General features: G+C 39.7%; 1 protein-coding gene across 2 annotated transcripts in view; it reads left to right on the top strand.

Annotated features, from left to right (window-relative positions):
- HECW2 (HECT, C2 and WW domain containing E3 ubiquitin protein ligase 2) overlaps positions 1-20827 on the top strand; it is a 144484-nt gene that overhangs the window by 50718 nt on the left and 72939 nt on the right. The window contains exon 1 of one of the 2 annotated variants that reach the window (XM_063400204.1): positions 16494-16927. The exons of the other annotated variant lie outside the window; for it this stretch is intronic. Coding sequence (XP_063256274.1) covers positions 16888-16927 — 40 coding nt within the window. The 5' untranslated portion in view covers positions 16494-16887. Of the gene's footprint in view, positions 1-16493; positions 16928-20827 lie in introns of those variants that run through there. 2 annotated transcript variants of the gene reach the window in all.

Genomic DNA, 20827 nt, shown 5'->3' with positions numbered 1-20827 from the left:
GAAGGCAAACATCCTTTTTCCTAGCTATTTCTGGATTTGTACTGGCTGAACTTTTAAAAGTGCCTTCTGGACAGCACTTCTGGAACAGTCTTGTCCATCCAGTTTTGTTGAAGCAGCTTTCTGTGTGCAGAGGCGAGCAGTGTGGGATTGCAGACAGCCCAGCTGTGGAAGCACAGAGGGGTGTCCCACTGAGGCTGCGTGCAAGGCAGAAATGTTGTCTGCTCTCTTTGGGTAAATCGGGCAGTGCTGCATGAAATGTGAAATTGTCAAATCTGAAACACAGGTTTATCATTTTGGATTCAGCTTTAAGCTCTGCCTAGAATGGACTTGTCATTTTTTCTTCGGGACTGATAATGAGGATTGTCACTTGAGAGTGACAAGGCATGATGAAATTTGAAGAGAGGGCTTTTTAATAGAGATACTGGGCCTGTGCTTACTTTGAGAAGTAGAGGTAAATTTTCAGTCTTTCTCTCCTAACAAGAAGGATGGAAGAAATCCTCTTCTCAAAAATTCTCAGTTTTTAATTAGGATTTACACTGAAAACCACCATCTTTTGAAGTTGTAGAAGAGTGCAGAATTTGACATCCTCTTAGACCCAGAAGGTTTTCTTGTTCAGAAGCCACCCAGCTTTTACTTTGCGTTTGCCTGTTTTAAAAATTATTATTGTTACACGCAGTATTTACTATGCTGGAGGTTGTTTTTAATTTCCTCTATTTATGGGGAATCTGCATCTTGCTATGGCAAGAGTGGTCAAGCTCTGGAATCCTGTAATGAGTAAAGCTGTGCCAAATATCAGCCCCATTTGGAATCAAAGGAGATCAATGGATATTTGGTTTGAAGGAACTATGAGATCCCAGTTTTCTTGCTACTGAGTTATAGCAACAGGCTTCCAGGACTTCCTTGGAAAGTGAGAGCTGCTCATAAAGATGAGCAGGTGGACTCTCTGCTGCCCGTGGAATGCTGAGGGAAGTTGCATCTTGATGAATGTTATCGGTTGTCATGAAGTCTTGTATTAAAAGAAAACAGGAAAAGGAAGTACAAATTAAGGAATAAAAAGTCAGCAGAGAGAAGCAAACCCTGTTTCTGGATAAAATAGATTATCTCCCATGGCCAAATTGCTCAGGTTGGTCTATTTTTGTCCTAATTTACAGAGTCCTATTTATGAGATGCATGCCCTCATTCTAGAGATCCTTAGCACATTTGAAATGCTGGCTATCAAAGGTCATTGTATTTGTTTCCATTAGCTGCTTCACAGAGGCTGCTTGGCTTTTTGTTATATCTACATCAAGGATCCAAAATAGCATTATAAAACAAAAAAACCTAAAAAGAAACTAGCCCTCCCCACCCCCAGTGTGAAGTTATATAGGGCAATTTAGATAGGCTCTGGGTTTATACTAAGCTTCCTAGGGTAATGGAGTTTGGAGCTTCTCCTTTTCAGGTCAGACAGGATTAAAAAGAAATAAGCTTTGGCATAAACTGCCTTTAGTACACTTAAAATAGAGGCTTGCATTAGACAAAGAGATTATAAAATGTTAACATACTTTATTTCTAGAATATTTATTTGGTTTGCATTATAGAAAACATACAAAGTAGTATCTTCATTATCTTCCAGAAAGTTCTGATTATTCACTTGATTATTTTCTCATTCTGTTCTGTTCTTTCTATTTCTGTACTTTAAAACACGAGCAGTACTGTTCATGTCTGTTGACTAGTTGCTAGGCATAAAACTATTAATTTTTGGTTACTCCTCATTCTTGCTGCTGCTAAGGTCTGCAAACCACAGGCTTGAGTTTCTGTGTGGAAGAGTCTCCCCAGCTGGCTCCATGAGAGTCTCTGGCTTTGACTTCCAGGACTCTGGTATTGTCCTGTTTGTCATCGGCCATAGTGGGTGGAAAAAGCTGCCTTGATCATTTCATTTGCTGGTTACTTGGTAATATTTAGGGAAAGGCCACCTCTTGAGTGGGATAATGAAAAGTGGAGGCAGTCTAATATAACAACTGTATCCTAAAATGTGCTTAGTGGTCTGAAAAAATACATGTATATATATAATAAATCAAGGGTCTCAAAAGCCTTCCCTCCAAGTGCTGCATTCCAATTTTATTCTTTCAGTTCTTCCTAGGTCCTGACCCACATACAAAGCTCCTTTTTCACCATTGAATTTGATACTTTCTCCTCTTCAGTTGTGAGGTGGTGAACTTGATTCAAAAATCAGTGTATGGACAGCATAATACCATTTCTTTACTGCAGAAAATTAGAAGATGTGGCTAGAAAGTGTTTTCTCTATGTATTTTTCATTGCATGCAGCAGATGTCTGAAAAGATACTCATTACATTAAAATATATAAAAAATATTTGTTTTAAGAACAAAATAATCAAGTCCCTGCTAAAACCCCCAAAATCTAGGATCTCATAGGATGATATATAAATTCAAGCTGTGACAGAAAAAGTCTTGCCGGAACATCCAAACTTTTCAGGTAATTGTGGGTTTTTTCACTTTTTGAGATAAGCCCTGACCTGAAAACTAGACAAACATAGCTGCAGGGAGGACATTTTCAGCTGTGTTGTCAGTATCTTTCCACTGCAAGAGGTTTTGGCATGACAACATTTATAATCCTTTGGATAGAAAGTGGTGTTCTCACCACCCTGCCTTTTTGAAGTGACTGTTCTAGCAGATGGGAAGATGGCAAATACAAACAGTGGATAATGAAAAACAGTGTGGACCTCTGGATTTGTAATAGTCCCTTTTACCATAAAAGTGCCTTGTGTCAGCTTGTATTTTAATGTGTTTGAAGGAGGTTGATTTAAAATTTTTTAAAGACATTTCTAGTGCTGTTTTCTATCATGAAATCAACATATGACACAAAGTACCTTGGAAAAACAGTTATTCCAAGTCAGTGATAACCGGATTGAAAAAGGAATTGCATAAATTCATCTATGGATTTTTTTAATGTGAGAAATAGATTATGGATTACTTTTGCATTGTGTATAGCATTAGAATTCCTCCTGTACATTTTTATGAAGTTCTTGGCTCCTGCATCTGCACAGATTTATCAATTTCTGTAAGAGTGTGAATTAATGGAGAAGTGTTATAGGGTGAGTGTTAAATAGGATATGTTAAAGATGTGACTGGTGTAGGTAAAGCCAGTGGGACATGGGAAGATGAGACGCAAACATATTAGAACTCTGAAGCTAACACTTTATTGGTGGATATGTTTAATATAATCTTTTAATATATTCTGATATTGGATACACAGGTTCTTAAATTATAACTGGAGGAGGTTAATGAAGGTGCCAATACTTGTTTTGATAGGCCTCCTTTCCTAGCAAAGCTCATCAAGATTTATCTTGCAATTTGTGCTATTTGAAGGACAGAAAAGACCCAGAGAATGGTCAGATCTGAAAGTTTTCTGGTATGGAAAATTTTTCAGCTGGGCCATAGTGGTACCCCAGGCCTTGTATGATTTGCCATTTTGGTGTGAGGGAGGTTCTGGTTTGGGGAGAAGATGCTGGAGCTGTGCAGTTGCAGTGGCCGTGCTTGGCTGGCGCTCGCCCTGTGGGCACAGCAGAACCTGGGGCCGCTGCACTGGCCGTGTTTCCCGTCTCCGTGCCCAGCAGCAGCCAGGACTCCACCGCACTCACTGCAATGGGCAGCCGGTTTTCAGGCAAGCAAATCCTCTGCTTCTGAGCTTTGTTTCAAGGTCTGCTCCAACTCTCTCCATGAGACCCACCTCCCTTGTGCAGCAGTCATTCAGAGTTAATGTCAAACTGTTTAGTCTTCCGCTGTGTTTCAAATCACTGATCACTAATGTGTCAGTAGTCCTTGAAAGTTCATAAAAATTAGTAGGTTCATTGCCCTTGTCATTCCTGCCCTAACCTTGGGAATAAATTAATCCCTTATCTCTCAATGTGTGATAATGCAAAAAATGAACCTACAATTTCCATAAAGGTAAGGTAGTCTGCAGGTACTGTAGTAAGGCAAAGAGGAAAAAGGAAAAAGATATCTATTCAGATATGGTATGGACTCTCATGCTCAATTAAATGCATCCTTCCTTGACAATTTAAACTTTATCTGATGGTCAAAACTGTACTTCACGTGACTGACTTAAGTCACACTTGAGGATAATTTTCAAGAGGTGAAAAATGAAAGCTTGGATGTAAAAGGTGTCATCTGTGAAGAGGACTAAGAATTGAGTACATTCCATGCCTAGCAAAATCAGGACCTTAATCAATGTTTTATCTTTGCCATAAAATGTGGAAGCACTTTATTATATATGAAGCTAGTAAAGCCTTAACAGGTTTGACTTTATAAAATGAAATATGTGTAAAAAATCATTACTGTGCAGTAGTAGGCACATTTGGTTGTCACCAAGATAAATATCCAGTAATGACCTCATTAAGAAAAGAAAAAATATATTTCTATGTTTTCTGTAGTTTAATTTGTATCTAGAGTTTCATGCATGACATAGTTCAGCAGATGGTAGCCTGCAGGCTGGGGGAAAATTCAGTTTGACAAATTTTTCAACATAGATGCATCTCTCAAATTTAGTAGACTTCCAGACAGGCAGTTGCTTCCCAGATACTGAATAAGAATGCAACAATCCACCAAAGTCAACAATGAATAAGATTTTTAGGAGTTATTAATAAGTTGGTACTTAATGTGCAGGCAACATTACTTTTGATGTATTCTTAAACTTATAAATTTGAGCAATAGGGTGAAAAATCCAGTTCCCCTTCGAAAACCTTAAACTGAGCAGACCCCTGCTATGTGTTCAGAAGTGAAATCCCAGCCATCCCACCTGAGTGCCACTGCCCCAAGGGATGCGAGGAGCTGTGGCTTTTGTGGCATTCTTCATCTGAGTCGATCACAAAAGCTTTGGGGTTTGGAAAGCAGTCCTCATTACAGCACGTTGAACTGAGCTCCCGCCGTCTCTCCCGCTCAAGCAGTTAAACACAAGTCTGTGTTTCAGATTCATGGAAGAACAGTAGATGACTGTGCTCGCTGCCCGCTGGCTGAGCAGCGCTAAGCTGGCAGAGCATTTACTCTCCCAAGAATACAAACAGCTCTGGGCCATTTTAGCATCTCGGAGGGGCTGAGGGACAGCAGCAGAGTTTATCTGCAGGAGTGGGAACCAGGAGTGGGAGGGACACTCAGAGCAGTAGTTTGCCACTGGACCTGCTCAGCTGCAATGAGCAGCAGAGAGGCTGTGATGGGATGTGATTTGTAGGCTGCTGTAAAAGGAGTGTGAGTCTGATTGCACTGTTTGCAATTACTTAATTATATCTGGGTTTACTTGTTTTGCTGGGAGTAGCTGAGTTGGTGAGCCTTTGTTTTTCCATTCAATTGGAATCTTTGTTCCATTCAATTCTACATTCTGTTCGTTGCCCGAAGAGTCCCAGGGAATTAATGCTTTTTAAAAACACTCTCCTGGAAATGGAGAAAAAATAATGGAAATATTATATGTGGGTGCTTTCAAGATAATTACACAAGTTAATAAATCTTCCTTGCCTTCATTAGTCTACAGTTTTGTTTTCTTTTTTGCTATTGCATGTTAACACCATGCGAGAGAGCGCTTTTTTATTTCAGAGATTTTTATGCTAAAAGGTTAAATATGCAAAATCATTATCTCCCTTCTTGACTTCTGATGATGCTTTTTGGCACTGGTTAGAATGATACTGCATCTAAAGAACTACAGAGTGACCTTTGTGTTTCTTCTGTCTTTGGTCTCATCCAGTTTAATCTGCAGAGCTGTTTAATACTTATCATAAGCAGTGTTTGGTTCATTTCTCTCATCTTCATGCATCAGCTTAAATATTTGAGATGAGAAATAATTATATTGGCATCTTTTTTTGTTGAAGAGATAAATCTTAACTGTGAAGTAGTCATCCATCTCACTACAAAACTACTAAAGCCTAAAGGGGAGAAAAATGATCTGGCAATGTGTAGGGGAAAAATCATTCCTATTACTCTGAATGTGACAGGATGGTGCTTAAGACAAGTTAGCAGTTTTTCTGGTTATTACTTGAAAACTGTTTATGCCATCAGTGCATTACCCAGAAGTTAATTTATCTTGGAAATTCTAAGTTGTCTTCAGCTGAAGCAGATTGCAAATATCATGAGTGATCTTCCAATCTCCTTTCCCCCCTCTTCTCCATCTATATACTGCATGTCATGTGATGAAGAATAGGTTATAGGGTGTTGTTTTTTAAATATTGTCCTTTTGCTTAGGACTGCTCTGCAGTTAAATGAAGTAAATCAAAACTTTGTCATAAAATTCCATTTAAATTTCCAAAGGAAAACTGCCTTCTGTTTAGCTAGAGCAGGAACTCTACCAGTTACTTTGAGGTGGCTTATTTGATGCACAAGAATATTTACTAGTGCCTTGAGACATTGATACATTGCTGGAAACCCCTGAAGGTAATGAGTCTGCGATGAGGTAATTCAGTGGTGTGTTACTCATCTCAGTGAAAAGGCTCTCTTGGATATATGGTTTGGCCGTGGGCTCTGTGCCTCTAGGGGTAAGCACCAGGGTCTGAAAATTCTCATGAGGCACATAGGCAGAGGTGTTTTTATTTTAAGTATAGGGGACATCCACTGACCTGTTTCAGGGAAGGTTTTTGTCTTTGCAGGGCGAAAACAAACTTAGGAAAACCACTTCCTGATTAGCCATAGCATGTTGCTTTTAAAGTGGGCATAAGGAGAGTTATGATGATGGGAAACAAGTGTTGTGTTTCATAGAAAATATTTCAGGTTCTTTTAGAACTCCTTCCTGCTCATTTCTTTAGAAATCTAAGACTGACTTATCTTATTGTGTGTGTATATTGGATGAATTTCTTCCAGGATGTGTTGGCTCATTTCCTTGAGTACTTCTAAATTTTCTGAATTTTTTTCAGTCACAACAGATAGCTCAAAAAGCTTTAAGGAAATGAGTCAACCTCCTGAAATAAATTGCTTACTGAATAGAGTAAGCATTTTGACATCACAGGCGCCCTTGATAGTCCTGTGGATACTAATTAACAGATAATCTCTGAAAATCTGTTATGTGTGCTACGTGTTCCGAAAGGATTTGGGAGACAAATATCCCCAGCAAGCACCTGAGCTTTCCTCTTAGGAGTGTGGGGCGTGCTTCTAGACTGACAGGTATTAGTGTGAGAGGTGCAGACAGGGAGGTGACAGGCAGGCTCCCTAATGCAAAATTAAAGATGTTGGTGAACTTCAGTGTAAATGAATAGGAATAACGTGAAGGTGCTGAGTTGAGCGCTACGAAGCTTTTATAAAACAACACTGAAATCTGAAGGCTGCATAGGCAAAGTGCTGTGATCCTTATTTCATTACTCACAAGCAATTTGCATTCTGGTTCCAGGAGCCCTTGCTGCGGGTGTCCTGAGTGTCCTGCAGGTGCCCAAAGCAGGTGAGGTTGTTCTGTGAGGAAAGGCCCAGTGCCTGGCCATGTTCCCTTTGGGCTGCAAGAATCCCAGCAGGGAATTTCCTTGCTTGGGGCTTTGCTGAGTCACTGTGCTGGCAACTGACTGCAGTCTTATACAGTTAGATTAAAAATAAGCAAGAGGACACCATTTTAGTAACATAACTGTCTTATACAGTAGATAGGCACAGGATTCGGGATTTTCTTTGCTTCCCAAGGATTACTCAGCAACTCAGGGACAGAAATGAGAAAGTCAGCACCAAACACCATGATCTGGGATTTTCTCTCTGATGAGCCTAACTAAAAGTAAAACCAGATGGCCCTTAATATTTAAAAAGTTTGATGTCTGGATCTGGATCTCAATTTTGGGCAGCAAGTAATAAGCCAGCTTGCCCTGCTTTGGTGCATTACACAGAAAGTCCCTGATGCAGGCAATAAATACCACATCTCTGAACAGAGCTGACGTGCATCTCCAGGCTGGTGATGTGCACTGTCGGACACTCGAGGGAAATCTGAATACACGCACACCACAACAGAGAGAAGAAAGCCTGCAACATCTGCAAAGGAGTTGATCCTGTTGGTGTGTAAAGTGTCTCAAAACAGTGAGAGTTGCATAAAATCAGGTACAAAATACAAATCCAGCTGCAGTGGAAGAAGACAGAATAAGGTGTAGGGCTCTGTCTCTGGTTTTGTGGTTGTTATCAGTGATTGTTGCCTGTAATTTGCAGTTGTGAACAATTAACTTGCTATGTTTCTCTTGCTGGAGCATAAGTGTTGGCCATGGTAGTTTGGTACTGTGATCTCTAAGCTTTTTAGTACAACCTTTAGGGGTGAAGTAGTAGTGTGTGCAGACAAAAGGACAGAATAGTCATGGTTTATTAAAAAAGAAACAAAAGCATTGCATCAAGAGAAGCATCCCGTTGAAGATTCTGAAGAAATTATTGATTGATTTGGCAGGAGTGCAGGAAAGAAGAAACATGCTTGACACAAGATTGACTTGCAGGTCAGCGTACCTACCTGTTTGCAGCTCCACCTTGAGCATAGGGGATGGTATATCCCAAGTGTGATAGAGAAAATCAGCAAAAATAGGTAGCTAAAACTGTCAAAACAAACTCCTGGCTCATTGTGACAAAATAGGTTTGGTGGTCTCAGCAGAGAACCAGTTAAAAACTTGTGAATGTCTGTAAAACAAAGCCCCAGGCTGCAGTCCAAGGGAACCTGAATCAGGTCAGGGACAGTGCAAGAATGCAGGCACTGAGACAGCAGTGAACACATTATATTTCCTCCCATCTGATACCTTGCAAAAATAGCATCTTTGAAAGTGTATGTGCAAATTTGGAATGTGCTGTGTTCCTGATCTATTTCTGGATTATCCTGTGTCTGCTTAAAGATTAATTCAGTGTGTAAGCACGCTATACTGTTTGGTGGACAGGACTGAGGAAAACATGATGTGCTTCTGTAAAGTGAACTGGGTCAGACTTCAGTCATATGCTCATCCAAAGAACCTCTTCTCCTGGTGACTACAGTGTTTCCCTAATTGTGCTGTTAAATTCTGCAGTGTCAGCATGCTAGTGCCAGATCCCCAAATGGGGCGGTCTGTGTTTGCAAGGAATCAGTGACACACAATAAAAAATTATGCAACCACAGCTTGGCTGAAAATGATGCCCCAGGGACTTGGTTCTCAAATATTAGCAAGGTTTACAGCTCACTGTACAAACCTGTGGCTAGTTCGGTGGAATATAACCAATCTGAATGGATTATTTTTGTTTGCAGTTTTATATACTTATAAACGCATAGATATCTTTCTTGTTGTTTTTGTATATTGTTTGCCCACTTCTTGGATTTACATTACCATGTTGAGTAGTTCTGGCTATGCTCACTGGAAAAATGTATGTCTTTGAAAACATTTAGAGTATTTTATTTCAGGTGCAACATTAGTAGGAAATGCTTAGAAAAGATGTTTGTTTTGTATTGGTTTGTTGGGCTTCATAACGAACTAAGATTCTTGGAGCATTTATTCTTTTTGTTGGTTGCTTTTATATTTGGGTTAAATTACCGAGACATTGAAGCATGACAAAAGGATATTGTCAAAATAAGAATATTTTTCTGTATACCAAACCAGGAAGCTCCCTGACTTTTTAATAAATTCCCTAAGAAACCTATTACTGTCAAATGACAATAGACTAGTTTGCATTCCCACTTAAACAACTCATAATATTGAAGATAAACTTAAAAACAACATCTGCTAAGGGAATATTAAATCCCACAAGATCCTTAAGAGATGTGTGCCGCAGAGACACAGAATAGAATGTTTTGTGACAAGTTTCAGAAACTAGAAGAATTTCTAAAAGGCAGTGAGTAATCGCTTGAAACTGGCAAAGAATTTTTTTTTCCCATAAAAAAAATTTTGGGAATGGACTTGAACACTGAAAGTGAAATGCTTGCTGATACTGTTACTGTCAAAAAGTTGGAACAAGCTAAGACGAATTTTGATCAATGTCAGAAACTGGAAGCAATAATCAAGTGCAATCAAAAGCGAAGCTGAGGAATCAAAACGCTGTTCTTCCTCTCCTTTCAGTGATGAATCAGTTCTCTCCACCCAGTGTTGAAGGATTCCACTTTGCTGAAAATTCAGAGATATCTGTGCCATCATAATAGGTGCAGGGTTCAAACCATCATCCATTTGAGACTGCAAAACCCAAACTAACCTCCTGGATCTGTAGATGTCAGCTGTTGTATGTAGGAAAGCTCTCTTTTCTGTGTATCTGTTCTGTGGGTGTACTGCTTCTTGTTTTAGCCCTCATTCCTAGCAATAAATAGCATTTTCACACACTCACACACCAAAAAAAGAAACAAGTCTAAGTAAACACCAAGTAAAGCAAGGGCTGAAAATGCAAAAGTGATTGGGAGTTAAATGAACCTCCACAGGACTCTTGGGGAGTGTGTTTGGCACATACTTTGCTTTTTGCTGGTTCATACCAGGAAAGGAGAGAGAACTGTGGGGAAAGCTGAAGGTGGGACTTAGTATCAAAAGCTAAACAGCTGGTCATAAAAGCAGCTGGTGGATCGCTGTGTACGAAGGCTAGGTCAGCTTTTTGGGTGATACTGGCTCTGTAATTCAAAATGGTTTGTGCTTGGAGTTTAACACCCTTGCTAATGATCAAGTAATTTTTATTTTTTTTTTTTAGTATGTCTTACAGAAAATTCTCAGTAATTCTGGTAGAAACTTCCACTGGTAAAAGCTACTTGTTAGAACTGCTGGAGGGTGTACATATGTGGGCAGTTAAAACACTTAATTCGCTTTCGTGGTTCCAGTCATTCTCCTTCATGGCCATGAGCAGCACAAGCCATCTGGCAAGGGAGCGCCTCCTTCTCGTCTGAGAGCTTCCCACAAATGAGATTGCAGCTCATTAGAATACTTTATGCCCTTACAGGGATTTGAGAAGAAATACATACCTTTAATCTCTTCTGCTTTCATCTGACTTTCTGACTTGAATGTTTTTGTTCTCTTCTAGAAAAGAAATATATTTATTTAGCTTAGCCTTTTGATTGCACATATACATTAAAGATTTTTTTCTGCAGTATATTCAGAATTGTAAATACCTAATGAATTATTTGGGCCTGCAGCTCTTTCACTGAAAGTTGTGACATGATTGGAGTGTTAGAAATGGGAGTCCTTGCTGATGACACTGCTCTTGTACTGATGGTTTACTTTATTTTGATAGGTAAAGATGATGAAGTTACTTTTGGGGTGTACCTGCTTATGATTTCCTGATGTTTGTCTGTATCTCTGAAGCACCTGGAAGGTCTTGTTGGTCAAGATGTTGGGCATAGAGAAATGACTGATCTGAAGTGACGGATGTTTTCTAGCATTTTTAAAATGTAAATATTTCTGCCAGTAATAGGCCTGTTAGACTATGAATGGGAAAAGAGCTTATCAGGTGGATAATGCACCAGTGAATTCAGGTCAGTTTTGTAGAAAATAATTGCAGAAATGGAGAGATTTGTGTCACTTGAGTAAGTTCGAATGAGGTTTTCAAATTATTGATGTGATGAGTAGCTAGTTCTGGCTTTTCACCAATTTTGAGGCTCATCTGTCAGGTAAGTTTTTTGAATTGATAAATTTATTAACCTAAAGGCCACGTAACCTAAATTATAGACGCTTATAATTTATCTTCACCTGACTTTTAGAACCAGAGGATGGAAAGTGTAAATAAGCATGATACTTGTCAAAAAGTGGTGACAAAATTTATGTGACTTCATGAAGTACTCATGTAGCATTATTGAGTTGTAGGGCAGGGGAAACAGGATGGCTGCTAATAATTAGACATGGAATGGCTCCTGCTAATTAGGGCAAGAAGTTTTGTAGTTTATTAGATAAGTAGTAATGGGTTTGATACTTCCCTTAGCTACTTCTTAGGGAACCCATCTTACCACTGGCTGGGTTTCACATAATAATGTACTGTTGCTACTGTAAACCCTTTATAAAACAGGGTTGTTTCTTCTGCTGTATGAAAAGCTGTAGGAAAAAGGTAAAGGGAACAGCAGGATGAGCAGAAAAGAAAGCAGGAAACTAGACAATGTTCTGTGGAAACCTACAGATCAATAACAGTACATATGCTTGTAATGAATTTTATGCTGTTTCATGGGTAGCCAACAGGAGGCACATTGCAAAATGCTGTCTGGAAATAAAGGTGAGTACTCAAGCTGAATGTTTCAGTCATACACAGTTGCCAAGAACTTGTTTCCTATCTGATTTTAAAATTTCATAAATATAAACAGAACAAATGACACTTGGCGACAGTTTCAAAATACAGATTTAAAATAACCTGCGTATGATTTTCTATAAAATCATATAGCCTGTTGTGCTTTTCCTACATGTGCATTGCAGTGATGTGTTTGGTGTTTAAAGGGCAGATGTACATTTCATAACACTTCAAAATGGTGTTTAGTTTGTAGATTTGCAAACAACAACAAAAAAGTAAAAACAGAATACAGTCGTCAATTCTATTTTAAGTCCTCTCAGTATGGCAATTGTGTTTGCTGACAGTTCCACAAGAAAAACCTCTTTTTGAGGTATAAGTCATTTACAGAAGATCTACTTGTGGAATAAATTGCACTTAAGCTTAGTTTATGAGCTAATAATGGCTCTCAAATGAGTCTATATTTTACTGAAATGAAACCCAGAAGAGATCATCACATCATTCACTATAATCTACTGTGTATTACAGGCCACTCAGTGTCGTCCAAATTTCACCTCTCCTGAACATTCCCACTCCAAGAGGATGAAAATGTGACCATTGCCAGAGAGCAGCAGCAATCTGAATGGGAATAATGTTCTGATTGCAGAGCAGGAATTGCTCCAAGTACGTTTTGAGGCTGAGAAGGAGGGAAGAGGGATGGCCATAACCATATGGCCTTTCCTGAAGTGCTTTCTACTGTTTCCACTCGAGAAATGTTTGACCAGAAAAAAACAAACACCAAGCAAAACTTGCCAGTTTCTCTGGGACCTTTCTGCACTGGGTGTCTGCATACAGGATCAGATGTTTGCTGGTTAATAAATAAACCAGCATGAAGGCCACAGAATAAATGACCCCTCACTTTTTCTGCTGCCTGTAGGACTACATATGGTGTGTATGAAGACAGCCACAGCAGAGAAAGCCCTCTCTGTATGTGCAGCTGTGGCAGTAGCAAAATTGTGCTTTTGTTGGTCATGTTTATTTACCAACAGAATTTCCCGGGGGCAGGATAAGCTATGTAGACAAGAGCATGGCTTTGCTGGTATCACGTCTTCCACAGCAGGAATACTTTGTTATATTTTTGAGTTTTTCTGGCAAAGATTTGTGATGGGAATGTGGTCACAGATAAAAGTGCATGCCCTTTATCCTTGGAAGCCATGATCCTCTTCTGCATGCAGCTAAAGCAAGCTCAGCAGCTTGTGTGCTGCCAGCAAACAAGTGCTTATCTGATACCATATAAGGCTGTGGCTGAGAAGGAAAATGATGAAAAACATTCCACAATTAACTTAGACTGGCAGATTTAATATGGCACAGAAAAGCTTAGATACAGATTTGGTTTTTTCTTTTTTGCTTTTTTACTTTAGCTCTGATAGCATTTACCCCCACAATAAACTTTCAATGTTAATTAGGAAAAATGGCATGTGTTTCTAGATAGTCTAAACAGTCCTGTCCCAGAAGAACAGGATTTTAGGATATTGGTGCACACAGGATTTGTTGTTGTGAAGTCATTGGTAGCTACTGGTGGCCTAAATCTGAATTTCCAAACTGTTCCCTGCCTGGTGGCCACCACTTTTGGCAGTCTCCATCTTCTGCAGACATCACATACCCCAAACCATCAGCAGCTGAGATGATTGTGAGTTGACAGGAGAGGTGATGCAGCTTTTGCCTCAGCTGTATGCTGCTTCTTTCAGGAAGAGGTTCAAGCACCCCTCATGCCATATTTCCCCCACATACAGCTAGCTGAACCTCAAGAATTAAATGGTAGGTGATTTATTAGCATTTTGCAAAGATGTTGGGAGTCTTCTGCAGTATCATTCAGCGTCTATTAGATTAGATTAGACTTTGTGTCTAAGGGTGTGAACACCATCTGTCAGAGTTTACTCAGTGTGATTCTCTAGCTTAATTTTTGGTGTAACATTTATGCCTTTCTTGTAGTAGCCAGTCTTTGGTAGTGCAGTGCAGGAACAGCCAAACACTGTGTCCATGTGCAGGACGTGGTTTCCAGGTGAGCCGCGTCAGCTGGCAGGTGGCTCATGATGCACAAGGCGTTTGTGTCGTGGGGCTGGCACACATGTGAAACCTGAACTGCAGATGGGAATGAAATGCACATCATTTATGAAGAAGGATTAATAAGATTTTCAGGAAAGAGGTTAAGCTTGAGGTAATTTCCTTCCTCTTGTTATGCTTTTGAATTTCTGCCAGTAAGATGGGTGAAAGGACTTATTTTTATCTTTGAATGCTTTGAATTTCAATGATGCCTTTACTGTGAATACAGAGAAGTGGAATTTCACTTTATTCCTCTCATCGTACTGTCATATGTCTGAAAAGTTGACTTGTATTTTTTTTTTCAGTATCTTTGTGTCTTGCATTCTAGTTAGCTAATCCTTGGAGCTGCTGCTGGGCCCTGAAATATCACATTGTGTGAGAACATGGAGATGCTCTGATCCCCATGCTGAAATATTAGTGTACATAAAGAAGGAATCAAAATGTGGTGGCATAATTCTTGGAAAAGAAGGAAACGGACAGTGTCAGAATATAGGCTGTGTGTGAAAATGAGAGCAAGGATTTTCCCACTCTACTGAGTTTCAATAGCAGAAAGGTTTCATAGTTTATTGTTTGGATGGGGTGTATGGTATGGTTTCTGTGCTCTGCTTCTGCAGGTGAAGTAGGAGTGAAGTGTTAGAGAAGTTGATGTTATTCCTGGCCATCCTGTCAGCCATAACTAGAAAAATTAATAATGGCTCTTGCTGCCTAAAGCACTAGGGTGCAATAAAAGTCAGCAACATATTAATGTACATAGTGAGTCACGGGGGGCACACGAGGGAATGCAAGTGAGTTTTTCTGCTTCTTGCCCAAGGCTCAGGGGCAATCAGTGGAGGTACATGGATGCTCAATATGGTTGTGAAATAGGAAAAACTGCTGCTGTGCCACAAGGAAAAAACACCTCTTTGCTTTCTGATCATGAGTCATGGTTATAGATGGCGGTGATCCTTCACTGCTGATGTAGCAGGACTGTGCCACCAGAAGGCTGAAATCTGTGTCCAGGCTGGAATTCAGAGTGTTGCCCAGCACCCCCTGGCAGTGCACGATTACCTTCAGGAAGAGCTGCAACAGTAGCTTCTCTCCTGTGTGGGACTGTAAGAGCATCTCTTGTACCTTTTTCTGCCTCTTTTCTGCTCTTGCTTATCTCAGTTGAAGTCTTGTATTTCCATTACTTTCCAAGTTTTTTTCCAAAGTGTCCTGAAAAGTAAAGAGAACTGTGATAGTAAGATCTTGTAGCTGCTTAGGGAGCTTTAAAGACTGTCCAAGAATTTCATTTTCAACCTTTTTTGGGGTTCCTCTGTTGGTATTCAAGGGAGAAATGTTTCTAGACATTTAGTATGCCGCAGTGTGTTAAATTTCTCTTGCAGTATTCCAGTTCTGGTGTTCTTTTACCTTCTCTCCTTTGAAGATACAATTCCTAGAGGTGCTCATGCAAGCACAAAGCAATACATTAGCTTTCATCTCTTCGTTAGCAAAGAATCCATCTTAATTTCTTTGACTGGAAGCGTTTTTGAAAAATCTTCAAGCTGAGTAAGAACAGATACTCCTGTAAGAGGTGGAAGGGTTTTTTTTACTGTGTTTTTTTTTTCTTTTTCTTTTTTAAATCTGAGTATTACTAGAAAAACTGATTTGCTTTGAGAGTCTGAATTTCATGAAATGTGGGCTGTAAAAGATTTGATCTCAGACTATGTACCAGTTTGCAGATTCCTTTAGGAACCCTTTTTGTTCTTGAGGTGCTGGGACTGCTTTGGCACAGTTCGGGTCCTTGCCATAAACTGGACTTTTAGGTCAGCTGCAGTTGTGTTCCACCAGGAGCTGTTGAGGAGTCAGAGCACCTAGGGGAATAGAGGCTTGTCCAGGCTCCTGCCCTGAGGTGGAATTTACCACCCCAGAAGAGGAGAGGTGGTAATGGAAGCTCTGTGTCACCTGCTTGTCCTCCTGCCCAGGAGTGCCCTGTGCAGATTTATCCTGGGTTTAAGGCAGCTCCATCCCAGCCAGACGTCATGGAGCAGTCCCCTCTTCCCTGAAATAACCGGATTTATGGGGAAGTCATGCGGGAGAGCAAAATACTGTGTAAACAAAAGCCAGCACTTCCAGTGAGCTCCCGCTGTGCTCATTGCTGTGGCTGCCTTGCCGTCATTTCTAGGATTTAAGGATCCTCCTGTTTACATCAGCCCGCCCGTGCTGCAGGGCTGTGGCCATGCTGAGGAATCCTCTCATGGACAAGGCAAGGAAGGAAGTGGAGGGAGGATGAGGCTTCGGCATCCTGTACCCTTTGGAGGGGAGTGGCTGCAAATAGCAGAGCTTGAAGGACGTAATACCTTATGTGTTTTAGCACGGGCTGCTTGAACCCAGAGGAGCCCTTGAATAAAGGAGAGGAGGCAGGCGATGGTGTGCAACTGCTCAAAACTGCCGTGGAGTTGGAGAACATCCTTCTAAAAGCCTTTCCTTCAAATGACAGGAGGAAGGGAGAGGACAGACGTGTCTTGTGGAGCTGAGATTATACAACAGTGCTAACACAGAGCTAAAGCCTCCAAACTTGAGCTGCACGGGCTGGGTCCAGAAGGCAACTTCTGTAGAAAACGCTGGTTGTGATTGGGAACGAGGATGCTGTTCTCAATATCCGTCCTGTAAAACGTTACTGGTTTTTATTCTTCAGTTTGTTAATTGGGCTCAAATGGAGGAATGCAGTTTAGGATCCACAGGCATCCTTTGGAATGGCCAGGTAAGGCTAGAAGGTACAACTAAGTGTTGATCGTTAATTTCAGCAATGGTGCTATCTTTCATGAGAAATATTTTGGTTCCACCAGATAACCTGTGTTCACAGGCTGAGATGGAGAATTCTGAAAACCAGAGAAACAAGCTCTGGCTTAGTGGGTTAATATTTGTTTATATGGTACTAAATGATACCTAGTATATTTCAAATGCATTGACATAATGTGATTTATTATAGTAATTGCTTGCATTAGAAACCCTTGAACCTGTTAATTTACTTACTGGCTTTCTAGAAAAGGAGTGAGGCCTCAGGTGATAAAATTTATCTTCTCCTTAGAATGTGTCCTGATACAGTTTCCAATTGCTTTTAAGCATTTTTTTGGTATAAGGAAGAAATATATTTAGTTCATTAGATCAATAAACACCGTGCTACTTCTTTATTGATCACCCATGGATTTTTATTTCTAGTATTTCTAGAATTAAAATTATTAGAGGTTACCAAAGTGAAAATATTGCACAGGAGTTAGCATTGCATGCTTTCCCAGCCATTTTCCCAAAATCCACTGTATGTTTTCTGTGGGACGTTCTTGTTAGTCTTAGATTTTGGTGACAGTCTGTTTTACTGCTTGGAAGTCTGTGCTCACACTGAAAAGCAGAGCGCAGTTGCTGGCATTGTGACTGAGGTCTTTGTAAGTAATGCAGTAAAATGTATGCAAATTAGTTTTTTGTTTTACATTGGAAATGCCATCCCAGAGATCTCCTGATGGTTGGCTCAAAATCAAGTTCAGAAATATTCTCCAGTGCAGATTACCCACAAAGCTGTTACTTTTAAAGACTAAGTGAAATGATGGAGTAAAATAGGTAGGGGAGTGACCCTTCTGGGTAGGATGTTTATGAGAGGAACTGATGGCAGATGCACAGATCTCAGCCTCAGACAAAACTAGATGTAGCCTTGCCATTCTCCAGCATTCCAGCACTGCTGATTCTCACTCTAAGAGAACACCTGCCGAGAGAAAGAAATGAGAGTGATGCTTTAAAAGCTTAGTACCAATACTCCTCTTAATAACTGAATGCATTGCACAGACCGTCTTCAGTGCCCAAAATTTATTGACATTAGCCTAAAATGTGAGCGAAATCGGCATTCTGACAATATGAACTTAATTTAAAATCTTAAAGTGAAACTGAACAATACAAACATTTCAAAAGATTTTGCATAAAGCATCTTCCAGAAAAGGATGAAAAATTGGAGTTTGGGATGTAAATCTCAAAGGAGGATAAGAGAATTATGCAGGGTTACAATGGTGTTACCGACGTGATTGATCTTTTCTGAGCTAAGCTGCATGGATTTTTCAAGAGCTGTGAGTTAGCATACCCATATATGGTAGTGAAAGATGAAATTTGTTAAGTTGTATGTAATTAAAACTGACAGCCAGAATCTATTAACATCACCTTTGCTCTGGTATGAGCATCTTTATAAATGTGTTAAGAGTAAAGAGATCAGAATACAAAAGTTTGATTGCTATAGTGACCTTTGCTTATTGCACAGGAAAAAATGTAAATCAGATGTTTCCACACCAGAAATTCGTGACTTCTATAATGTTTTGGTATTTTGAAGAATAAAAATCGTTTGTGTTGGTGGAAGCAACCCTTTTAACACATAACCTAACACTACTGACGACAGAAACTGTGACCAGAAGATGAGTGCTAGTTTGCCTGTGACTGATCTGTCCACTGGGACTGTAAGGCTTGTTTCAGACAATTAATTGCTAGCAGTTCCTCTTTATCTGTCTTAAAAAAGACTATGTCTTATTTATTTATTTGTTGCTTTAATCTATGCAAGATGACTCTGTGAGGTGATGGATTTCAGATAGTTTATCCTTTTTTCCTAAGACAGAAATAATGAAAGATTCAAGACACAAAGAAAAAAAAGGGAACTCCTCAGAAGCCTCCTGACCCCTGATGTCAGGCACTGTCTTAGCACGGATTCCAACACTTCTCGTGCAAAACTGGGAGTAGCAGATGATAAAACATGATTGTGCAACCAGACAGGCTGGAGTCATGGGCAAACAGGAGTAACCCCTGACATTGGGATGGGCTGGGGGTCGAATGTCTGTAAATCAGCTTTGCAGAAGACCTGGAGATCCTGGAGGATGATCTGAGGAAGAACCAACAGTGTGCCAGTGCAGCTTTTCTAAATGCCAGGTTTGGCTGATTGTTTACTAGTTAAATCAAGAAAACATTGTTACTCAGAACGTTTTTGCTTTACAGTGATTTCAAGGAGCATTACTCAGACTGAAGTTCCACACAGTGGTTATATTTATTATTATCCACTTATTGTTGTAGAACATTATCTCATATACTTTGTAGAGGTTGCAGCTCTGAGAAGTTCTGTTCTGCAGTATGTTACCTCTAAGAATTACTGAAGATGGCGAAGAACTGTGCATCTTGTGTTGCTTTATTTCCTTGAGAAGTGTAGCCTCACTGGACAAGATACTGATGCAGTAAGACAGTATTTTGTTGCATATTTTATGTTCTGGGAAGGGATATTTATATCTACTCTTTGGCCCAGATTCTGGAACAGCCGCCAGTTTCACAAACAGCAACAATTATGTGCTAAAAGGAGAATAGAACTGCTTAGAATCGAAGTTCCCTATGGAATATATATATATATATATATATGGAGAGAGAGAGAGAGAGTGTCCATGCATGTATGTTTGGGGGAAGAGAAGAAATGAGGAAGTGATAATTCTGATGTTCCTCTTTGTGCTCTTAAACACTTCCTTTTTTTTTTTTTTTTTGAGTCAATATTTTAATCATTATTGTATACTTCAGTGTTTTCATGCCATACATTTTTTTGCTATTCAATTTTTCTTTTTAAAATCAATGAACTGATGTTTGAAGTTATTTTTCCCCATGGACTAGTAATGTTATTTTTCCCCTATGTGAATAACATCATAAAAGTAGAAAAAATCCATCTGTTTCAGAAGAAAGTCAAAACTGACCAGAAGAAATGCTGTAATTTGAGTTGATTGCTGACAGGCAGTGGTCTGTTAGCATTTTCCATCCCTCTGTCTCCACCACCTTCTGTTGCAGTGGCAGCGTGCCTGTGAGCAGAGTATCAATGATTGAGTCCTCATTGCTGCAGAGGAGTCGTTCCTTCATGAAAGGGCTGGAAATCCAGGCACTTCCGTAAATGTGGGATTTTATTAAATGAAGTGAAAGAAAGTGTTCTGCATGTGTTCTTGTGACTACCAGCATGGAACTTGAGACTCAGTTCATGGAGAACCTTTTCTGAAGCTCACTAATATCCCTGTAAAAATTGCCATTGACTTTGCTTTGTGACTGATTTAAAAAATAACAGTTGTTTGTGCCTTATTGTTGGAAATCTCACCAGTAAAGGTGCATTTCAGTGCTTATTCATTTATTGAACAAGATAAGAATCAAAAACCTCATACTTATAGTATAATAACAAATATCTGCCCTTCTGCTTAGAATCATGAACAGACTCTTCTCCAATTGATTAAATACAGAAATTCAGAACTAGAGCATGTGAGGTGAGATGTTTACAGTCAAGAATACATCTTCATTTACCTAGATGAAATGAGAATGCTGAATAGTTTAAATTCTGTGTTTTAGATAACTGGAATTTTTAAAGGATCTGCTCACTTTTGGTAGTGATGTTTTGGATAACTAAGTTTATATGGTGGACCAGAACAGTCACTAGTGTAGTGTTGTGAAAGTTAAGTGGTATCTTATGGTTTCCCTGTGTTCTGTCTGGAAGAAAATAAGGGGCCTTGGGACAGGAAGACACAATAAAAATGTAAATAAATTCATCAGCAGTGTATTCTTTTGGTTATGTGTCATTGCAAACCACATAGAGATTTTTTATAAGGCCTGTGGGATGATTTAC

The sequence above is a fragment of the Prinia subflava genome, chromosome 6 (assembly GCF_021018805.1).
Source record: "Prinia subflava isolate CZ2003 ecotype Zambia chromosome 6, Cam_Psub_1.2, whole genome shotgun sequence".
Classification (NCBI taxonomy): domain Eukaryota; kingdom Metazoa; phylum Chordata; class Aves; order Passeriformes; family Cisticolidae; genus Prinia; species Prinia subflava.
The sequence above is the reverse complement of the archived record's forward strand: the minus strand, read 5'-3'. Positions and strand labels throughout refer to the sequence as shown.